The sequence below is a fragment of the Cucurbita maxima genome, unplaced genomic scaffold, assembly GCF_002738345.1.
Source record: "Cucurbita maxima cultivar Rimu unplaced genomic scaffold, Cmax_1.0 Cma_Scf00009, whole genome shotgun sequence".
In the NCBI taxonomy this organism is placed as follows: domain Eukaryota; kingdom Viridiplantae; phylum Streptophyta; class Magnoliopsida; order Cucurbitales; family Cucurbitaceae; genus Cucurbita; species Cucurbita maxima.
In genome coordinates, this window is record NW_019272025.1 from 2,457,827 (window position 1) to 2,475,177 (window position 17,351).

The 17,351-nt window shown below is 34.7% G+C and overlaps 3 protein-coding genes across 5 annotated transcripts; 2 read left to right on the forward strand and 1 right to left on the reverse strand.

Moving 5' to 3' along the window:
• The first annotated feature begins 1,141 nt into the window (after window positions 1–1,141).
• LOC111484259 (cysteine protease RD19A-like) lies at window positions 1,142–3,172 on the forward strand. Its single transcript, XM_023130787.1, has 4 exons — window positions 1,142–1,681; window positions 1,880–1,999; window positions 2,245–2,491; window positions 2,580–3,172. The coding sequence occupies exons 1-4, from the start codon at window positions 1,196–1,198 to the stop codon at window positions 2,855–2,857; spliced, it is 1,131 nt and encodes a 376-aa protein (XP_022986555.1). The 5' UTR covers window positions 1,142–1,195; the 3' UTR covers window positions 2,858–3,172.
• Window positions 3,173–4,410: 1,238 nt separating this feature from the next.
• Window positions 4,411–10,350, reverse strand: LOC111484186 (coatomer subunit alpha-1-like). 3 transcript variants are annotated; one of them, XM_023130676.1, is made up of 4 exons: window positions 10,246–10,350; window positions 9,524–9,750; window positions 8,320–8,814; window positions 4,411–7,847 (listed from the first exon to the last, which is right to left on the reverse strand). In XM_023130676.1, the coding sequence occupies exons 2-4, from the start codon at window positions 9,729–9,731 to the stop codon at window positions 4,891–4,893; spliced, it is 3,660 nt and encodes a 1,219-aa protein (XP_022986444.1). In that variant the 5' UTR covers window positions 9,732–9,750; window positions 10,246–10,350; the 3' UTR covers window positions 4,411–4,890. The 3 variants fall into 3 exon arrangements, with proteins under 3 accessions (XP_022986444.1, XP_022986443.1, XP_022986446.1); XM_023130675.1 differs by having other exon boundaries at window positions 10,055–10,344; XM_023130678.1 differs by lacking the exons at window positions 9,524–9,750; window positions 10,246–10,350 and adding an exon at window positions 9,018–9,479.
• A 5,479-nt stretch (window positions 10,351–15,829) lies between these two features.
• LOC111484297 (B-box zinc finger protein 20-like) lies at window positions 15,830–16,838 on the forward strand. The gene has a single exon (XM_023130839.1). It carries the CDS (start codon window positions 16,025–16,027, stop codon window positions 16,667–16,669), a length of 645 nt encoding a protein of 214 aa, XP_022986607.1. The 5' UTR covers window positions 15,830–16,024; the 3' UTR covers window positions 16,670–16,838.
• Window positions 16,839–17,351: the final 513 nt, after the last annotated feature.

The following is a 17,351-nucleotide window of genomic DNA, read 5'->3' on the forward strand; positions in this document are numbered from 1 at the left end:
ATATATATATATATATATATATATATATATATATATATATATATATATATATATATATATAAACGCTTCTTATTGAGGCTCAAAGATGAAAACGCTACTAAATTGTTCGATAATGAAACTATGACATAGATGCAAAAAACTATCCAACGTGATTTTTTTCCATGGTCTTCTTAGTTGGCTCCATTATCTGTATACGAGCTTCTTGCCTTTACCTAAAAAAACGATAGACATAGGATAAATATTTAAAAATACTTTGTAAGTGACTCCACTGTTGGAGTCTCGAAAAATACAACCACATGCAACAACAAGCTTTTTACCATACCTTTTCATGGTTGTTTTTTGGGTATTACTTTCTGAATACAATTAGATGGATAGTACTTCTCTATATTGTTTCACACGCGCATGAACCAACTAAGTGTGCTGATATATGTGTCTATAGACTATGGGCTAGTGCACACTCATGCCGTAAAAAATTAATAAAAAAATAAATGAGTGCATATAATATTGTAGTGCTCACGTCTGTGCGTAACATACTTGAGAATTGTCCATACCCATATGACATACAACACGCATGAAATCTCTTATTAAGAATCAGATCCACATATTGTCAATTTTATTTATATTTATTCCTACATAACATAATCTTATGGGCATAACAATAATATATTTTATTTTTTAAAGAAATAAGTTTTTGATTTAATTGTAAATACAATGGGCCGGGTTCTAAGAAGACGCCCATTAGGAATTTATGAACATTGGGCCTTGATCCACGAAAAGCCCAAAAGAACTCGAGAGAGACCAAGCCCTCGATGGGCCGGACCATGCCGACCAGAATCAAGTTACCCAATAAAAAAAACGTAAATACAAGCTTTTAGAATACCGAATCAAAATTTTACACGTGTCGTCGAGTCATTGGTTGATCATTTCCCTTTCTTCAAGCAAAACATAGATAAGGCTGGCAGTTATCTCCTACCCAGAAACAAGCCCCAAATCTATACCGTTTATATTTTCGTGGGACCCACGGATACTAATAAGGAACGGTCAAGATTAAAAGATTAACACTGAGTTACAAAGGAACTAACTACACAGTAGTATAACTCTCCTCACGAAGCTCAAGCATAAAATGGCCTGCTCTGTTACCCATATTCACAGGTCTTCTTCTCCATTTTTTCTCCTTCAATTCTCAGCGGTGAAAATGGTGATGGGTTTATCTCTCTTCGTCGCTCTCTCTCTTATAGCCGCCACGGCGATTGGCAGTGAGGTACTCTCCGGAGAATCGGAGGGAGATTTTATAATCCGTCAGGTTGTCGACGACGGAGGAGTCAACGGAGGAAGTAATGGCGACGATCTGCTACTCGGAGCCGAGCACCACTTTTCGATCTTTAAGCGAAGGTTTGGGAAGTCGTACGCCTCCAACGAGGAGCATGATCACCGGTTCAGGATCTTTAAAGCTAACCTGAGGCGAGCTCGACGCCACCAGGCTCTTGATCCCTCTGCTAGTCATGGCGTCACTCAGTTTTCTGATTTGACTCCATCGGAGTTCAGGAGATCGTTTCTAGGGCTTAGAGATCGTCTTCGTCTCCCTGCGGATGCTAACAAGGCCCCTATTCTTCCTACAGATGATCTCCCAACCGATTTCGATTGGAGAGATCACGGCGCTGTCACGGAAGTCAAGAATCAGGTTTGTGTTTTTCTTCTACCATATTTTTCTATCTTCGGCTATTTCGTTTACGTTAGCTATTTTTTACTCGGTACTCTGTATCTGTTACTCCTTGTGTCAGTGATAACTTCCAATTAATTCTCTTAGGAACAAATATGACTTTTATTTATTAAACTGAGGTTTTGATTTTTGTGATTGTTTTTGTTTTTATTTTCTTAGGGTTCGTGTGGATCGTGCTGGAGTTTCAGTACAACCGGTGCTCTTGAAGGCGCTAACTTTCTTGCTACTGGAAAACTTGTTAGCCTTAGCGAACAACAGCTTGTAGACTGTGATCACGAGGTTTGATTTTTATTTTCACTTGTCTTCGATTTTCTGTTCTTTGGGGAAATTTACAGCTTGACGTGTAGATGATGACCTAATTACACGTTTGTTAATCATGGTTGCCCTCGATTAGATGCTAGAAATTTGTTTATTACTCCTGTTCTATGCTATGAGACAATTCATAAATCTTTGCGTTCATCAAGTACTGGCTGAAAGTACTTGACAAATAATTAAGTTTTAAAGCATTTCTATACTTTTTCCAGTGTGATCCAGAAGAAAAAGACTCCTGTGATTCTGGCTGCAATGGAGGGCTAATGAACAGTGCATTCGAGTATACACTGAAAGCCGGTGGACTTATGCAAGAGAAAGACTACCCATACACTGGTACAGATCGTGGAACCTGCAAATTTGACAAGAGCAAAATTGCTGCATCAGTGGCCAACTTTAGTGTTGTGTCCCTTGATGAAGAACAAATTGCTGCCAATCTCTTGAAGAATGGCCCTCTTGCAGGTAATCTCATTCAACCAAGCTTTCTTGAATCCTATTATTTTCTTCAATCAATCAGGGTTCCTGACTGCTCAAATTCTCTTAAATGCAGTTGCTATCAACGCCGTTTACATGCAGACATATGTAGGAGGCGTTTCTTGCCCTTACATTTGCTCAAAGCGTTTGGATCATGGTGTTTTGTTGGTTGGTTATGGGTCTGCTGGCTATGCTCCCATCCGGATGAAGGAGAAGCCTTACTGGATCATTAAGAACTCGTGGGGAGCGAAATGGGGGGAGAATGGATTCTACAAAATCTGCAGGGGTCGCAACGTCTGTGGGGTCGATTCCATGGTATCGACAGTCGCCGCAGTTCATACCGCCGCAAACTAGTTTATGGAGATTACTCTCACAGCTACAATTCGTGTATATATTACTGCAACATTATCACTGCCATTTCAAGCATTGGTGGGAGGGATGTCTCTCTAAAAGTAGAATTTAAAATCTCTGGTTTATCTATTGCATAGTTATATTTAATTCTTCAAGCTATTATGGAGAAGGGATTGCTTATAAGCAAAAAAACAAGAATCTGTCAATGAATTGGGGTTGGTTGGCTCACACTGCTCAACTTGATAGAGATGCCAATGAAAACTTGTCCCAATGTAAATGTCAACAATGATAGCCGAAAGATGCTTTCTTGATGTGTCATCTTTATCTTTTCAGATTCTAAACGTCAACTTGATAATGACAAAGCTTATTAAAGAAATCCATTTGGAACCATTCTCTGTTTTTCTTTCCTATTAAGGTTTCAACCATATTGAATCGACTCTTGGTCATCTCTGTTATGGTCCACCCACGACAAGTCGCTACAAATGAAAAATATCTAAAGCTATTTCTTGTGGAGAATGTCATTCATATTCTCGACGTCTGGATTGAAAGTGTGTGTATTAATGTTTCCATTACAACGATCTTGCTCTTCTTCTTTCTTGCAAATAAAAGTAGGAAGTTTCCCATCAAGTGTTTATAGGTTCTAATTTTCTACTCTTATTCAAATAAAAGCCTCACTTGCTTCACCAAACACTTGCTTTCCAGTGAAAGATTAACAATCGTCCCAAATCCAAATCCAATAATTCAACCCCTTCAATACTCTTTCAATCTACCCTTATCGCACCATCCTCATTTTAATGCTTCAGTAACCTCAATGGTCTCACTCAACCCATCTTCTCCACGAAGAAATCGGGTAACTTAGGAAGGCTTAGACAAGCAGAGTGGAGATTGTCGCTCGTGAACTCGAGAAGGCTTCGTACTTAGATGGTAATGGAGAATGTTAAAAATATTAAGTAAGAAAAGTGTGACAATGGTCGTTTCGTAAAAGAACATGCTTAAGATTGTTCAATATAACACTAAAACTATCATTTTAGTTTGAAGTTCTAGCTTGCACGTTATTTATGGCTGAACTATTTTCACTCCAAAATAAGAATCTTAAAATATAATTGGTAACCCACCAAAGTTACAACTTTTACCTCTATATTCTTTGGAACACAAACACCCTATGTGGCAAGTATTTAGAGCATTTTTAGGTTAAAATAAAAACTTAGCCTATGAACTTCCAAAAGGGTGGCTATTTGGTTACTTCTAATAAACCTCATCTCTCGCATATATTTCAATAGCACGCCTAAAGTCCATGACTGACAAACATGCTTTAGCATGAACAATACGAACCACAGGACTAGACCCATGGTCCTCATAAGAACAACAATCCTCTTTAAAACTCAAGGACACAATTCAACAACCTATCAAACAGATCTGGTTCCGGTAAGATTGTAAGAGGCACACTTCTCTTCAACCAAGGGCGATAACCAAAGCTCCAACTCATGCTCAAATGCATGGTTAAAAGTCATAGGAGTTCTAGACGACCTAAGGATGCAAGAGAACAACTAAGCAAATTGAAGCTCAAAAAAATGTTCATCTTTTACCAAGCAAGAAGCTCTAGCCGCATTATACAACAAATCAAGGACTATAATCAAAGCTCCCAACTCATGTTCAAATGCATGGCTAAAAGTCATAAGAGTTCTAGAAGAGAAGAAGATGGATGCAAGAGAACAAATAAGCAAATGGAAGCTCACAAAAATGTTCATCTTTTACCAAGCAAGAAGCTCTCGCCGCATTACACAATGAAAATTGGAGTAAGGGTCCTGCAAGCATTAACATGAAAGATGTCGTGTCATCCCTGTATAACAATCAATTCATATAAAACCCTCTTAAGTAGCAGACAACCGAATTTTTTTTCAAGGTAGCTTAGCTAGCTGTTTTAATCCATCACTTTCTTTTACCTTCCACAAGTAGATGTAATACTCGACAACAAATCTCCTGTTGTCAGAAAGACAAGTGAGGTCATTGGAAAAAGATATAATTCCCGGGTCCGATCATCGATTTTGGGTGGGAGAACAAAGTAAACCAGACGCATCAGCTCCAATAACAGCAAGATCACAAACAGTACAAATTTGTCCTTCCTGACCTGGCACAAACCTGGAACTACAGTATGGGCAAGCGACATCCTTTTGTCCTCGATAGATTGGCACATAAGTCGCTCCACAGGTCACAAAAGGGTTTCTAAAGTCATAATTCAGTTGGGAGGCATCTGTCATATTCCTCTCTGCAGCCTGTAGCACTTGCCTGGCTGTCTTAGCTTGATTCTCAATTGAGGGGTTAGTCTCAAGAAGTCTGCGTGCGAAGTTCGCAGCACTGGCAAGATTCTTAGCCTTGTAACAGACAGTCATGGCATTTAATAGAGCAAGCCTCAAATGTGGCAATTGAAGGTTGCAGTGCGTAAAATAGGCTGCAAGCTCCATCTGACGTACTGGATTGTCCTTGAGTTCCCTTCTCTTCAGTTCCATTTGCAAACCCAAAACATACTCTTTGACGATAATAATCAACTCCTTCACCTCATCGACTTCCCTCCTAGACTCGACAACGATCAGAGGGATGGTATGAAGAATAGTAAGAAAAAGACGAAGAGCTTCAGCAAACTTTCCTGATGTTGTGGCCTTGTAACCAGCTTTAAGCTTCTCCTCCAACTGAGTGAAACTGTAAATAAGTGCAGGGGATCCTTTTGTATTCGCATTACTAGATTCACTGAATCCTCGTTCAACTGCTAATGATATTATGGGAGCAGATGATGAGGCACGAAGATAGGTTTGACTCCCAGCATGAAGATCCAGAAATATGGGTCTCAAAGGAGCAAAGTTTTTAATTCCTAGTTGCCTGTTAAGCAACCGCATTGCAGTATCAAAATTACCCGCTGCAGCATGTTCTGCAGCGAGAGACGACCTCTGTATCCAAATTTGGTTGGCAGGCAGGCCAGGAGTTGGGGCCACAAAAACTGAATTGCGAGAACTGACTGATACTTTTGGAGTGTCAGCTTCAGGTGGGAGCTCCAAATCTTCTAGGTCCCATCCCCCTTCTTCCTCATTTTCTTCTGCACCTTCCCCATCCTCCAAAATTGCTGAGACATCCCCATTCTGTAAGCCATCTACATCAACCACTTCCAGCTCCTCACCCCAATCACCATCTGCAACCTCATAATCATCTTCGTCAGCACGGCCTCCACCCACATTATCCAGCCCACCTTCAAATATTCCTTTCATGACTCTCAGAAGTGGCCAATCACCACTGCACATGACTGGAGTAGGAGGTAAGAGGAGGGATGCAGTCTTGCCTTCTGGTAAAGATGGAATGTCATCTCCCAATTCAGCAGCTAGCCTTTCAGCTACATCATGTAAACCATGGGTTGATGCTGTGATATATGCAAGAGGTAAGTGGCCAACATTCTCCAAGATCTTTATGCGCTCACGAACATCACCAAGATAAAGAGCATTGTGAAATTGACCCATGACATCATTCTTAACTTCAGCAATCTTTAACATCTTGGACAGTTTTGCCGTGTTACCAGTTATGAGATAAAGGAACGATAACCTATCAAAATTTTTTGTCTTCTGGTAGGTATATTCCACAATGCCTGCATTGCCTTGGCGAAGAGCCTCCACACCCAGCCTATACCAATGATCTTTCTCATCAATTGCTGTAGCAGATGCAACTGCAATCTGAATGTTTCCACTCTCAAGAGCCAAATTGAACCTGGTTCTCTCGTCCTTCACAAAGTGAAGAGCAACTTCAGGAAACCCCTTTTGTTGCAAATATGCAATCATTGCTTGCCCACAGAGCTGTGAGTTCCTTATCATGCTCATGACATGGTCAAATCTCTTCTTCAAGAGAGAGAGTTTGAATATGTATTCTGTTGCATCAATAACAAACGATCGAACCGTTCCATCCCTATCCAAGCAAAAGAGTGTGTTGCCAGAAACCTTTGTAATATATATTGGAACATCGAGGGTTTTGATTATACCACTATCTCCATTGGGGAGACAATACTTAATGTGGTTTAGGGTAGTGTAAATAAAAATTCCATTATCATCCCATGCTCCACTCTTTACTCGAATTGTCTCATGAAGCGTGCACTGGTGAACAAGCTTCTTGTTGGCAATAATAATTGCATGTTTGCTAAGCAATGCAACACTCTCCATGTCATTTGACCAAACAACGTACTTAACAAAAGGGGTTTGAAGATCACCAAGAATAATTCTCTGTTGAAGGTCATATATAACAACTCTATCCTCTGCTCTACACAATAAATTACCAGTTCCGGCATAAAATATTGCATCTGCAGTAATGGGAATGGGGACCTTCTTAACAACCTCATTCTTAAGATTTTTTAACAAGACTTGGTTGTGACTTTTATCTAGCACAGAAAACCTATTCCGAGCCACGAACACTGCTGATCCTCCAAGTCCTCTCTTTGCATCTTGGAAGCTATCACTTCTACCAAAGCTATCCTTAGGTATGGTGTAAAATTCATAACATCCCCCATCCAGATCTGAGCAAATAAGAACTGTGTTTTCTGTAGGGCTAAATGAAAGGGTCCTTGGGCTCTGATTCAAGCTAGTCGAACCAGGCCTTCGAATCGGAATGACCTGTGAATCTTTTTTAGAGGAGAACTCATAGCAGCGTAAAAAGCGATCCTTCACATAAAATAAAGAATCACCACTAATAGCAAAGGCTGGTCTTTCTCTCTCCAGCTTAAAGACAATCATGCCACTGTCATGCCCAGCTGCCAATAGATTCATCTCAGGATGAGCAGCGAGAATCCAAAATCTATCGTGCTCTCGACGAAATGTCTGAAGTCCAGTTCGTTTTGTAGCATCCCAAATACGAATGCTTTTGTCCTCTGAATTGGAAACAATTATATCTTGTTTGGGATGGAACATCACACATGAAACATTATTCATGTGCCCCCTTAGTGTGTCCACTTCCCATGCTTTTGTGTCTGAAATAAAAAATGATCTAGTCAGCAAAAGAAGTCATTATTTATACTGTTCTATGCCAGATGTTGCATTAATAAGGCTCACTAGCAAATTTTCTCCATTTACTTTCTTCTACTTTTCTTTTGTTCATGTCGGAGGAGATAAACCAAGAGGAATATCTGATAGAATGAGTTCTGTAAATTCTATACTAAAAATGGGTACAAGTTTTAAAGATTCAATAAAGTACTCACAAAATAAATTTCCAAGCTTTGTCCAAGCTACTCCCTATGACTTAACATATTTCAGGCAGGATGTAACCTATATCTTGTTCAACATACACACATGGATGATCTTATTACTCTGCTACAGTCTACAAACTAGTGTTTTTAATAATAAATCACTATCAGGCAGGATACCTATACATACTCTCAAATGTAATCAATACAATCTAAAGATTAAACTCTATGGAGAAAGTATATGTTCTCAGTTAAGTACCATTCATTCGCCACAATTTCACCTGTCGATCATCAGCTCCAGACACAATCAATGGCAGGGTAGGATGGAATGCCGCCCAATTAACCCCTCGATCATGACCTTCCAAGACATATTTAACAACAGCATCAACTCCACCAAATAGATCAGCATTCATTTGACTTAACCGCAAGACGTCATCTGCTGGAGATACAGTCTTCTTCCTCAAGGCACCAATGTCCCAAACACGAACAGTCTGATCTAGGGAAGCGGACACAACAAGATCTTCCTTAGGGTGGAATGAAGCACACATTACATAGTGATTGTGGCCCGTCAACACAGAGATACAAGTACGAGACTGCCAGTTCCATATACGAATAGTCTGATCATCACTAGCACTTACAATCCATGGATACTCATGGTGAAATTGCACAGTACGTATATAATCAAGGTGTCCAAGAAGAGTAAATAAGCATCTATGAGTCTTATAGTTCCACACTTTAATCTTATAATCATCCCCTGGAAAAAGAAAAACCATCAATATTTTTACATAACAAATATTATTTATAAAAAGTGATTGCAATTGCGCGATTTAAATAAGTAACCCTATGGTTCAACAATGTAATTGACAGGTGCAAACTATTAAGTTCCTCCTTTTGAATAAAAACGTAGGCATGCTATACTAAGATTACTATTTTTCAATTCATGTAGAAAATAACAACCTTCTGCGATCATTTATGAACCATCATTCTCATTCTTAATATATGAAGCTTTGCATCACTGTCTACACACGAAGCAAATGCAAATAAGTAAAGCATTCAATATTTCATCGTATAACGAAGAATACTTGCAAATAATAGCAGAGAATGGGGCAAATCTTCCAGAATCTAGTTAGAGAAATAAATTTGAGGTCTGATTTCAATTAACTTGGAACAGTCCCAAAAACTTACAACAAATATCTACATCAGAATTCTAATATGTGCATCACTCTTTTTCATAAGAAGCAAAACTTTCATTGAGAAACATGATAGGATATACAAGGGCAGACAAGGAAGGAACCAACCAAAAGTAACTATACAAAAGAAAGGATTTCACTCGAAACAGATAAGGTGAACCTCTACATCTGTTTGGGATAATTCCAGAAACCATAAGTAAAAATACCAATAATACGTCAAGAAATAGCACTCAGCAATTAGTATTCTAAAGCAAAGAAGAGTAAAGACGAAACCTCCGGACACAAAAAGAGGCTGAGATTTGTGAAAGTGAACACCGCGAACAGGCCCCTCATGCTCATCAAATCTATCAATAAGCGTGCCCATCCGGTAATCCCATAACTGGATCACTCCGCTGTGAAGACTTGCAAGGATCCATGGCCTCTTACTGTGGAAACTCAACCCTTTGATTCTATTACTCTTCGTTTCAAACTTCGTCAACATCTTCTTCACCCAAAGGATTCTGCATCAAAACCCAAAATGAATTACCCCCACACCCAAAGTGCCAAACTCCACCCCCGGATCATACAATTCCCCTTACCAAACGAATTCACCACTAAAGAAAACAAATTACCCGTCAAACGACACGGCTCACTATTACATTACACGAAATTCAAATATAACCCACAATTTAAATAGAATTAACGCCCATTTCCGAGCAACGAAACAGTACTTGTTTCTAAACCTAACCACGCAAATGGGAGCCAGATCTACACAAACTTGCAACAAAAAACAACGTCATTCGCAAGAATTCATCGCAATTGTACCTCAGATCCGATCAGAATGCAAGAAATCAACAAAATCCCAGAATTGCATCAACAATCAGCACTCCAGCACAAGAAAAGAAGGCGTAAAAATGAAAAGAAAGGATCAAACGAATTGGGAAATGGAAAGATTGGGAGAGCGTAAGATGATGATTCGTGAATCAGAAAAGAAGAAAAGAAACAAAAAAACTGACAATGAAGGAGGCTCGCAGTCTTCCCCCGGATCTGGCCCTCGAGTGTCAACCCTCCTAATATTTTAAGAAAGATGAAACAAAGAAGAAGAGAGAGATGTAATTTATTTCTTAAAAATTACAATTAAGAGAGAAAATTTAAAGCAATTTTACGTACAAATAGAAACTTATATGTAATAAAATATTTTCTAAATTAATAAAAATATTCATCTTTATTTCTTTCAAAAATATTTTTATTAATGCTTTATTCTAAAACTTAATTATATATAATTAAAGGTATTTTAATTTTTGTAAAAATTTAAATTTTTTTTACCGTTACTTTATTTGGATAGAAAGCTAATTTTGCGTTCCAAAAATACCTATAAACTTTAAAAAATAATATTAATATTTTTAATACCCTTAAAATTAAAGAAAAATATCATAAATATTAAGGAGGTTAATATAACTTTTATAAATTCACGAGTATTTTTTAAAAATAATAATAATGATAAAGATATTTTTTGGATTTATCTTTCTTTATAAATTTCAAGAGTATTTTTAAAATGAAATATTAATTATTAAAATATATATATTTTTTTTAGTTTAAGTATATTATTAAAAATTTTACCCTTTTCCTAACTAGTTTTAATTAATTTGAAAGTAATTTTTTAAAAATATATAATAAAATTGAGTTACAAATTTTAACCAAATATTTAAATATAAATAAATAAATGTTCTTTTACGAAATAATATTTTATTTTATTTTTGTTAAAAATAAAAATGGAATAAATAACTCCAACCGCTCAAATTAACCCAATTTAGGGTTAAAAAATTTATAGTTGGGTTGGAAATGGTAAGAATTAATTTTGGTAGAAAAATTTACCATAAGATCCAATGAATCTCTAAATTTTACCATCTTTAGAATGGGCCTAACTGCTTTGGCCCATAACTCCTGAACGGACTCAACCATCTGCAGGCCCTACATTCATGGGCCTTAATGGCCTCTGACGAGCCCATGAGGAAGCTGTTTCAAATTCGTGGCAAATTTACCCACTCCGAGTAAATCAGTATATAAAGTAATATTTTAAAAAAATTACATGACAAGTTTGAATCTGATTATTAAGTTATTAATAATAATAATATAAAGCACTTTTCATAAAAAGAATAATAAAATTAAATATATATTTTTTTGTTACATTAAATAAACTCATAAATATGTACTTTGATTTTGGGTATCAAATATTCCTGAATAAAGCAATATAAGGTGGAGGAGTAACCCCATGTGACAACCATTACACACTACATTTCAATTATTGTCTTATTTTTAATATTATAATGTTTCTTTTATACGCTCGTTTTTTTATCTAAATAAAAAATTAATATCTCTAACCGACCATGTCTATTAAAAGATCCTTTCGTCTCCTAAAAGATCTTTTCGTTGAATATATGATGTATTCTTTTGTTCTAAAGTTACTCAGTTTTAAAAAGATGTGTAAAATATCTATCCTAAAACGTTTATTTTAATTATTATTTTCTTTGTTTAATCTTCGTCTATTAAAAAAAAAATATACACTATTAAAACATATAGTATTATGGGTCGGATTTGAAGCTTGTGGGTCTGAAAATGGTAGCAAGAAACCTAATAGACTCAACACCGTCCAAGTCGAGGTGCTCTACCTTTCTACCCCTCTACGATCTTGACAATAAAATGGTGAGAAAGAGTATAAATGTAAAGGACTCATTTCACTAATGAGTTACACAGCACTACTCTAACTCAGCTCGACACTACTTCGGTTTAAATACTAACGTGAAACAGTGGAGAGTGTTGAGTACAAAACTACATCGATGTAAGTATCTTTCTTAGAGTTATAGACTGATTCAGTAACGTGACATGTCGATTCAACTTAAACCGATTAGATTATTGGATGCGTTTCGATTTAAAAGCTTCGTAAGTAATAATCAAAGTTCACTTTTGATAATAAAATATTTGTGTTTAATTAATTAATTAATTAATTTGATTTTGTAGGAAGTCTTTGGACAACATAGCCCACAAGAAAAAAGGGCAAGGTTGTCGTTTAGCTATAGAATTTGATTTAATTTTTTTAATGAATATTTAAATGGGATTGCAATCTTATTTATTTATTTATTTATTTGATCTTTTTGCTTCACCACAAGAATATGCAACGTGCTCTTTATTTATTTATTTATTTATTATTATTATTTATTTATTTATTTATTTATTTATTTATTTATTATTATGGTTATTTTGTCAATACAAATAAGCAACTATTTATAATAATTTCATAAATTTTATTAACGTATAAAAGAATAAATTTTTGGGAGATTTTTTCCCAATTAATATTAAAAAATATTCATTTTAAATATTTTTTATTAAAAAAGGTAAAACATAAATATTATCTCTTACGAAAAAAAATGTATAACGCTTCAAAATAAATTATTATAAATAATTAAACTAACTTATTTTATAGATATATATATATATAGTGAGGAAGGATTGGGCAAAGTTGGGTCGGGACTGGGAATGTAACCCTGTTCTCATTCCTATTTAGTTAACAGAGAAAAATCTCCCCCTCCCTCTATCACTGTTTAAACGAAGATTCTCCACACGTTCAGGATTGGTCTCCGTGAGGCCCCAACCCCATGAATTAAATGAACATCTCTAATTTTTAATTTATTGTGATTTTTGAGTTTAAAAAACTCTCAAACTCAATCAACGAATCGAGATTGAGCCGAGATTGAGCCGACTAAGAAAACATGGATGTGAATTTCTAATTTGAGTTTTTTTTTTCATTACAGCACTACACCAGCTTGGTTACATGACCCGCCACCTTAACTTAGACAAACCATATTGGTCCAGTGAACTTCAACCTCAGTTTGGATAAGTCAGTTAGCCATGTGACCCTCAACGTCATATTGAGTAAGTTAGCTCAGTCATGTATAGAGTAATCTATCGTTACTTCTCTCATCTCTCGTTTAAACATGAATTCTCTCCTCCGTTCAGGACAAGTTTCACAGAATAACCTTTGATCAGGTTTATAATATCAATAAAATCATTTATTTTAAATCTTCAAAGGCTCCATTAATAATAATAAAAGTCTGAGTTAATTAATCGATATGTCGGCCAACATTAGAAGAAAAAAGGCACTTGTTGTCGTCTAGCTTTTGTGATTTTTATGAATATTTAAATTGGATTGAAATCTTATTTTATTTTATTTATTTAATATTTTTTTGATCAATACAAATAAACACCAAATATTTATTATGCAACTATGTACTATAATTTTTTGCTTGTTACTAAACCCTAATCAATTATTATACGATTAGTTCCAACATGTTAAATTAATTTTTTGTTACGAGGGTTAAGCTTTTGCTATTAAATTCAAAGTTGACTTATTTTGTTGACTTTGTCGGGCTTACTTTAAGAAAGAGGAAATGAAAGGAGTTTCGTAAATTATAAATTAATGTTTTTAAAGAAATGTTCGAAATATAAAATTAAAATTTTATCAATTGCACAAAATTAAAAGTTTATATACCCTTTTTTAAAATATATAAATAAAATTGACATCAATTTTAATTTTAATTAAAAAAATTAAAAATGATTATTTTGAGTTAGATATAAAAATTTAACTTCGAATAACTAAATTTAAAATTTATTGGATATAAATGATTAAAGATCAAAATTAAACATGTAACATGACATTACATTCTCCTAGTAAAACACGTTTAATCATGAATTTCTTATGATTAAGCTACCGAAATGAAATGCACCTTTCTTTTCGAAGGTTCAATCATAAGAACTCAATGATTAAGCGTGCGTTGCTTGGAGCATTTTTATGTTAGGTGAGACCCGAGTAAAGGAATAATACATGAATAAACCGAAATCGCATTCGAATGAGAACGATCCTGAGAATAGAATAGTTAAAAAAAAATTAAATAAATTGAAAGTCACTATTTATACTAACAAGGTTTATTTTTTATAAATATTAATTAGTGTATATAATTTTTAAATTTATGAGAGGTTTACTCGAGCAACTTGACATAATTATTAAACTAATTTTAGAAAATCAATACAAAAAGTGTATATATATATATATATATATATATATATATATATATAAATATGAACTTTTTGTATAATAATAACAATAAATTATATCTATTAAATTGTATTATTATTCATTCTTGATAAAATATGAACTTTTTGTGTGTATATATATTAATAACATAATTATGAGATATTTTATATAATTAATGATTTTGAGATATGGATAAGAAATAATTAATATTTGTAGGTATTTTAAAAAACAATTATAATTAAATTTATTTTCTTCCCAAAAAAAATCCCTAAATATCGGCAAAATTAGGGAAAGGTAGGCTCACCAACCAAGTTAGACTTTGATTTGATTTCAAATTATCTAATTATTATTATTTTTTTAACAAAATTTTTAAAAATAACCATAGTTTCTATTTATTTATTTATTAATTATTATTATTGTTATTATTATTAACGTTTAATGTTAAAAATGTCACACTATTATATTATTTTATGACAACATTTTAAAAACGAACTTTTATTGTTAATTTTTCATTTAATGTCACATGTTTTAGATACGAAATTTAAAATTTCAAAGACTAAATATGTAATTTGAATGTCTATTTAATATATAGGGTCGAGACCTACAAGTACCTATCTTGAATAAAGTGAAAAATTTCCCTTTAAATAGAGGATGAGAGAGAGAATTGGAAGATACTTTTACCCGAAATAGGGTCGATGAAGATTATATTCTTTCCAATCTCGTTAAATCTTCTCCCCACCCTCAATTTATACATTAAAATTAAGGCAAAAAACTAATTTATTTTATATTTATATTATAGAAATATATTTCTTTAAGCTAAAAACTCAAATTTTAAATTCCATTTATTTGTTCTGAAAACAGAATTTTTAATGTTACATTGAATTTTTATAAATTATATCATAAATTTACTTATAAAATATAAATATTATTGAATTTATTGAAATTTTTACCCTTTTAATAGAAATTATTTATTAAAAAAATTAAAATTATAAAATATATAGAAAAAATGAGAGAAAATTGGGTGAAAAACCATAAATTTCTACCCATGGGGAAGACGTTAAATTTTATATTTAGCTCAACATGATCGACATGATTTCTTCTTTTGGTATCGAATGTTCAAATCTTTATATTCTCACATATTATACTAAACAACATGGTCGACATAATTTCTTCTTTCAGTATCAAAGGTTCAAATCTCTATATTCTCATATATCATGCTAAAGGATCGAGCTTAACACATTGTATACTCTGACTAATAAATCAAAAGTTAGAATCTCCGAACTTAAAACGTGTATTTAAAAATCATATAAATAAACATACAGTTTAATATTGATTTTATAAAGGAAAGCAAAGAATGGATATTAAAATTTTCAGGTACACACAATACCCTCCCTCCACAGTCATTTTGGTCCCCTTACCAAGTTACCACTTCTTCATCTCTCTCTCTCTCTCCTCTGAATCGCTTTCTCTCTCCTCTGAATATTTTATTCAAGAGTTGCAGAGGAGAAGAAAATGGTGGGATTTAAATAAGCCGATTCAAAGGCTAACCCCATGTCTTCGATTCCTCCAAAAAACAAGAAATAAACCCCAAATCTCCTCCTTTTTCTTCTTCTTCGCTCATAGTTACACCAAATTCTCTGCTAAACCCATCTTCATCGCTTGCTCTGTTCTTGAAATTGAAAAAAATTGAAGAAGAAAACAGAGATATGAAGATCCACTGTGATGTTTGCAACAAAGAAGAAGCCTCTGTTTTTTGCCCCTCCGACGAAGCCGCCCTCTGCTCTGCCTGCGACCACCACGTCCACCGAGCCAACAAGCTCGCCGAGAAACACAGCCGATTCACACTCTTCCGATCCACTCCCACCGCCAATTCACCGCCGTCGTGCGATATCTGCCAGGTCCGGCGAGCGTTTCTATTCTATCTTGAAGACAGAGCAATCCTCTGTAGAGAATGCGACATTCCAATTCACGGCGCAAGCGAACACACCCAGAAACACAGCCGGTTTCTTCTCACTGGTGTGAAGGTTTCACCGTCGCCGGCGACTTCCTCTTCCTCCTCCTCTATCTCCGGCGGCGGCGATGAAAGCGAGGAGGTCACAATTGAAGCTGAAATTGGGATCTTTAAGGCGAGATCGAGGAAGGAGGCGAAAATGGGGTCAAAAGGGTTGCTTCGAGGTCCTCTAATGGAGGATTTGCAGGCACCGATTGTGGGGAATTTTGGTGGGATGAGTGAAAATGGGGTTTCGTTTTCGACAAGTAACATATCGGAGTATTTGGAGAGCTTGCCGGGTTGGTGCGTGGAGGAGTTTCTTGATTCTTCGTGTGTTGCTGATGTTTTCTGTAAAGTTTGAAGCTTTTTTTAGAGAGAGGGGAAAGATGGAAGAATGATTCCGACCGCCACAATGCCACTTTAAACTTTCATCTGTTCCTAATAGTCTTGTCGTGAGAGCTTTCTTTTGTAGTCATTACGAGTTTATTTTACCCTTTCAGTTCTTCATATGTATAGTTACCTTCTTTATGTATGTGTTCTAAGCGATTTTGATAGAATATATTCTAAAGAAAAAGAAAGAAGAATGAATGCAAAATAATAATAAAAAGTATAAAATAGAAAATAGCAAAAAAAAAAAAACCCCCATACAATTGAATGAAATTTCAGACACAGTTAACATGGTGTGATAATTGATTTCTTGAAATCTTCAAAAACTAAATAAACACAACACCACACTATAGAGGTAGTTGAAATAGAATTTATAGATTAACATAATTTAGTAGAGTACAGTTAACATGGTGTGATAATTATAAGCTATAAAATAATACTATATTTCCATCACTCAACTGGGAATAAAAATGGAAAAGCAAATATTTAAATATGTACAATTGAATGATATTTTCAGACACAATATGCCATTCTGCTACATATTAAAAGAAAGCAACACAAAGATTGCATCTGAAACTTGAAATATAATGCCCTTTCCCCCGTTTTCTTTTTTTTTTTTTTTTTTTTTTTTTTTTTTTTTTTTTTTTTTTTTTTTT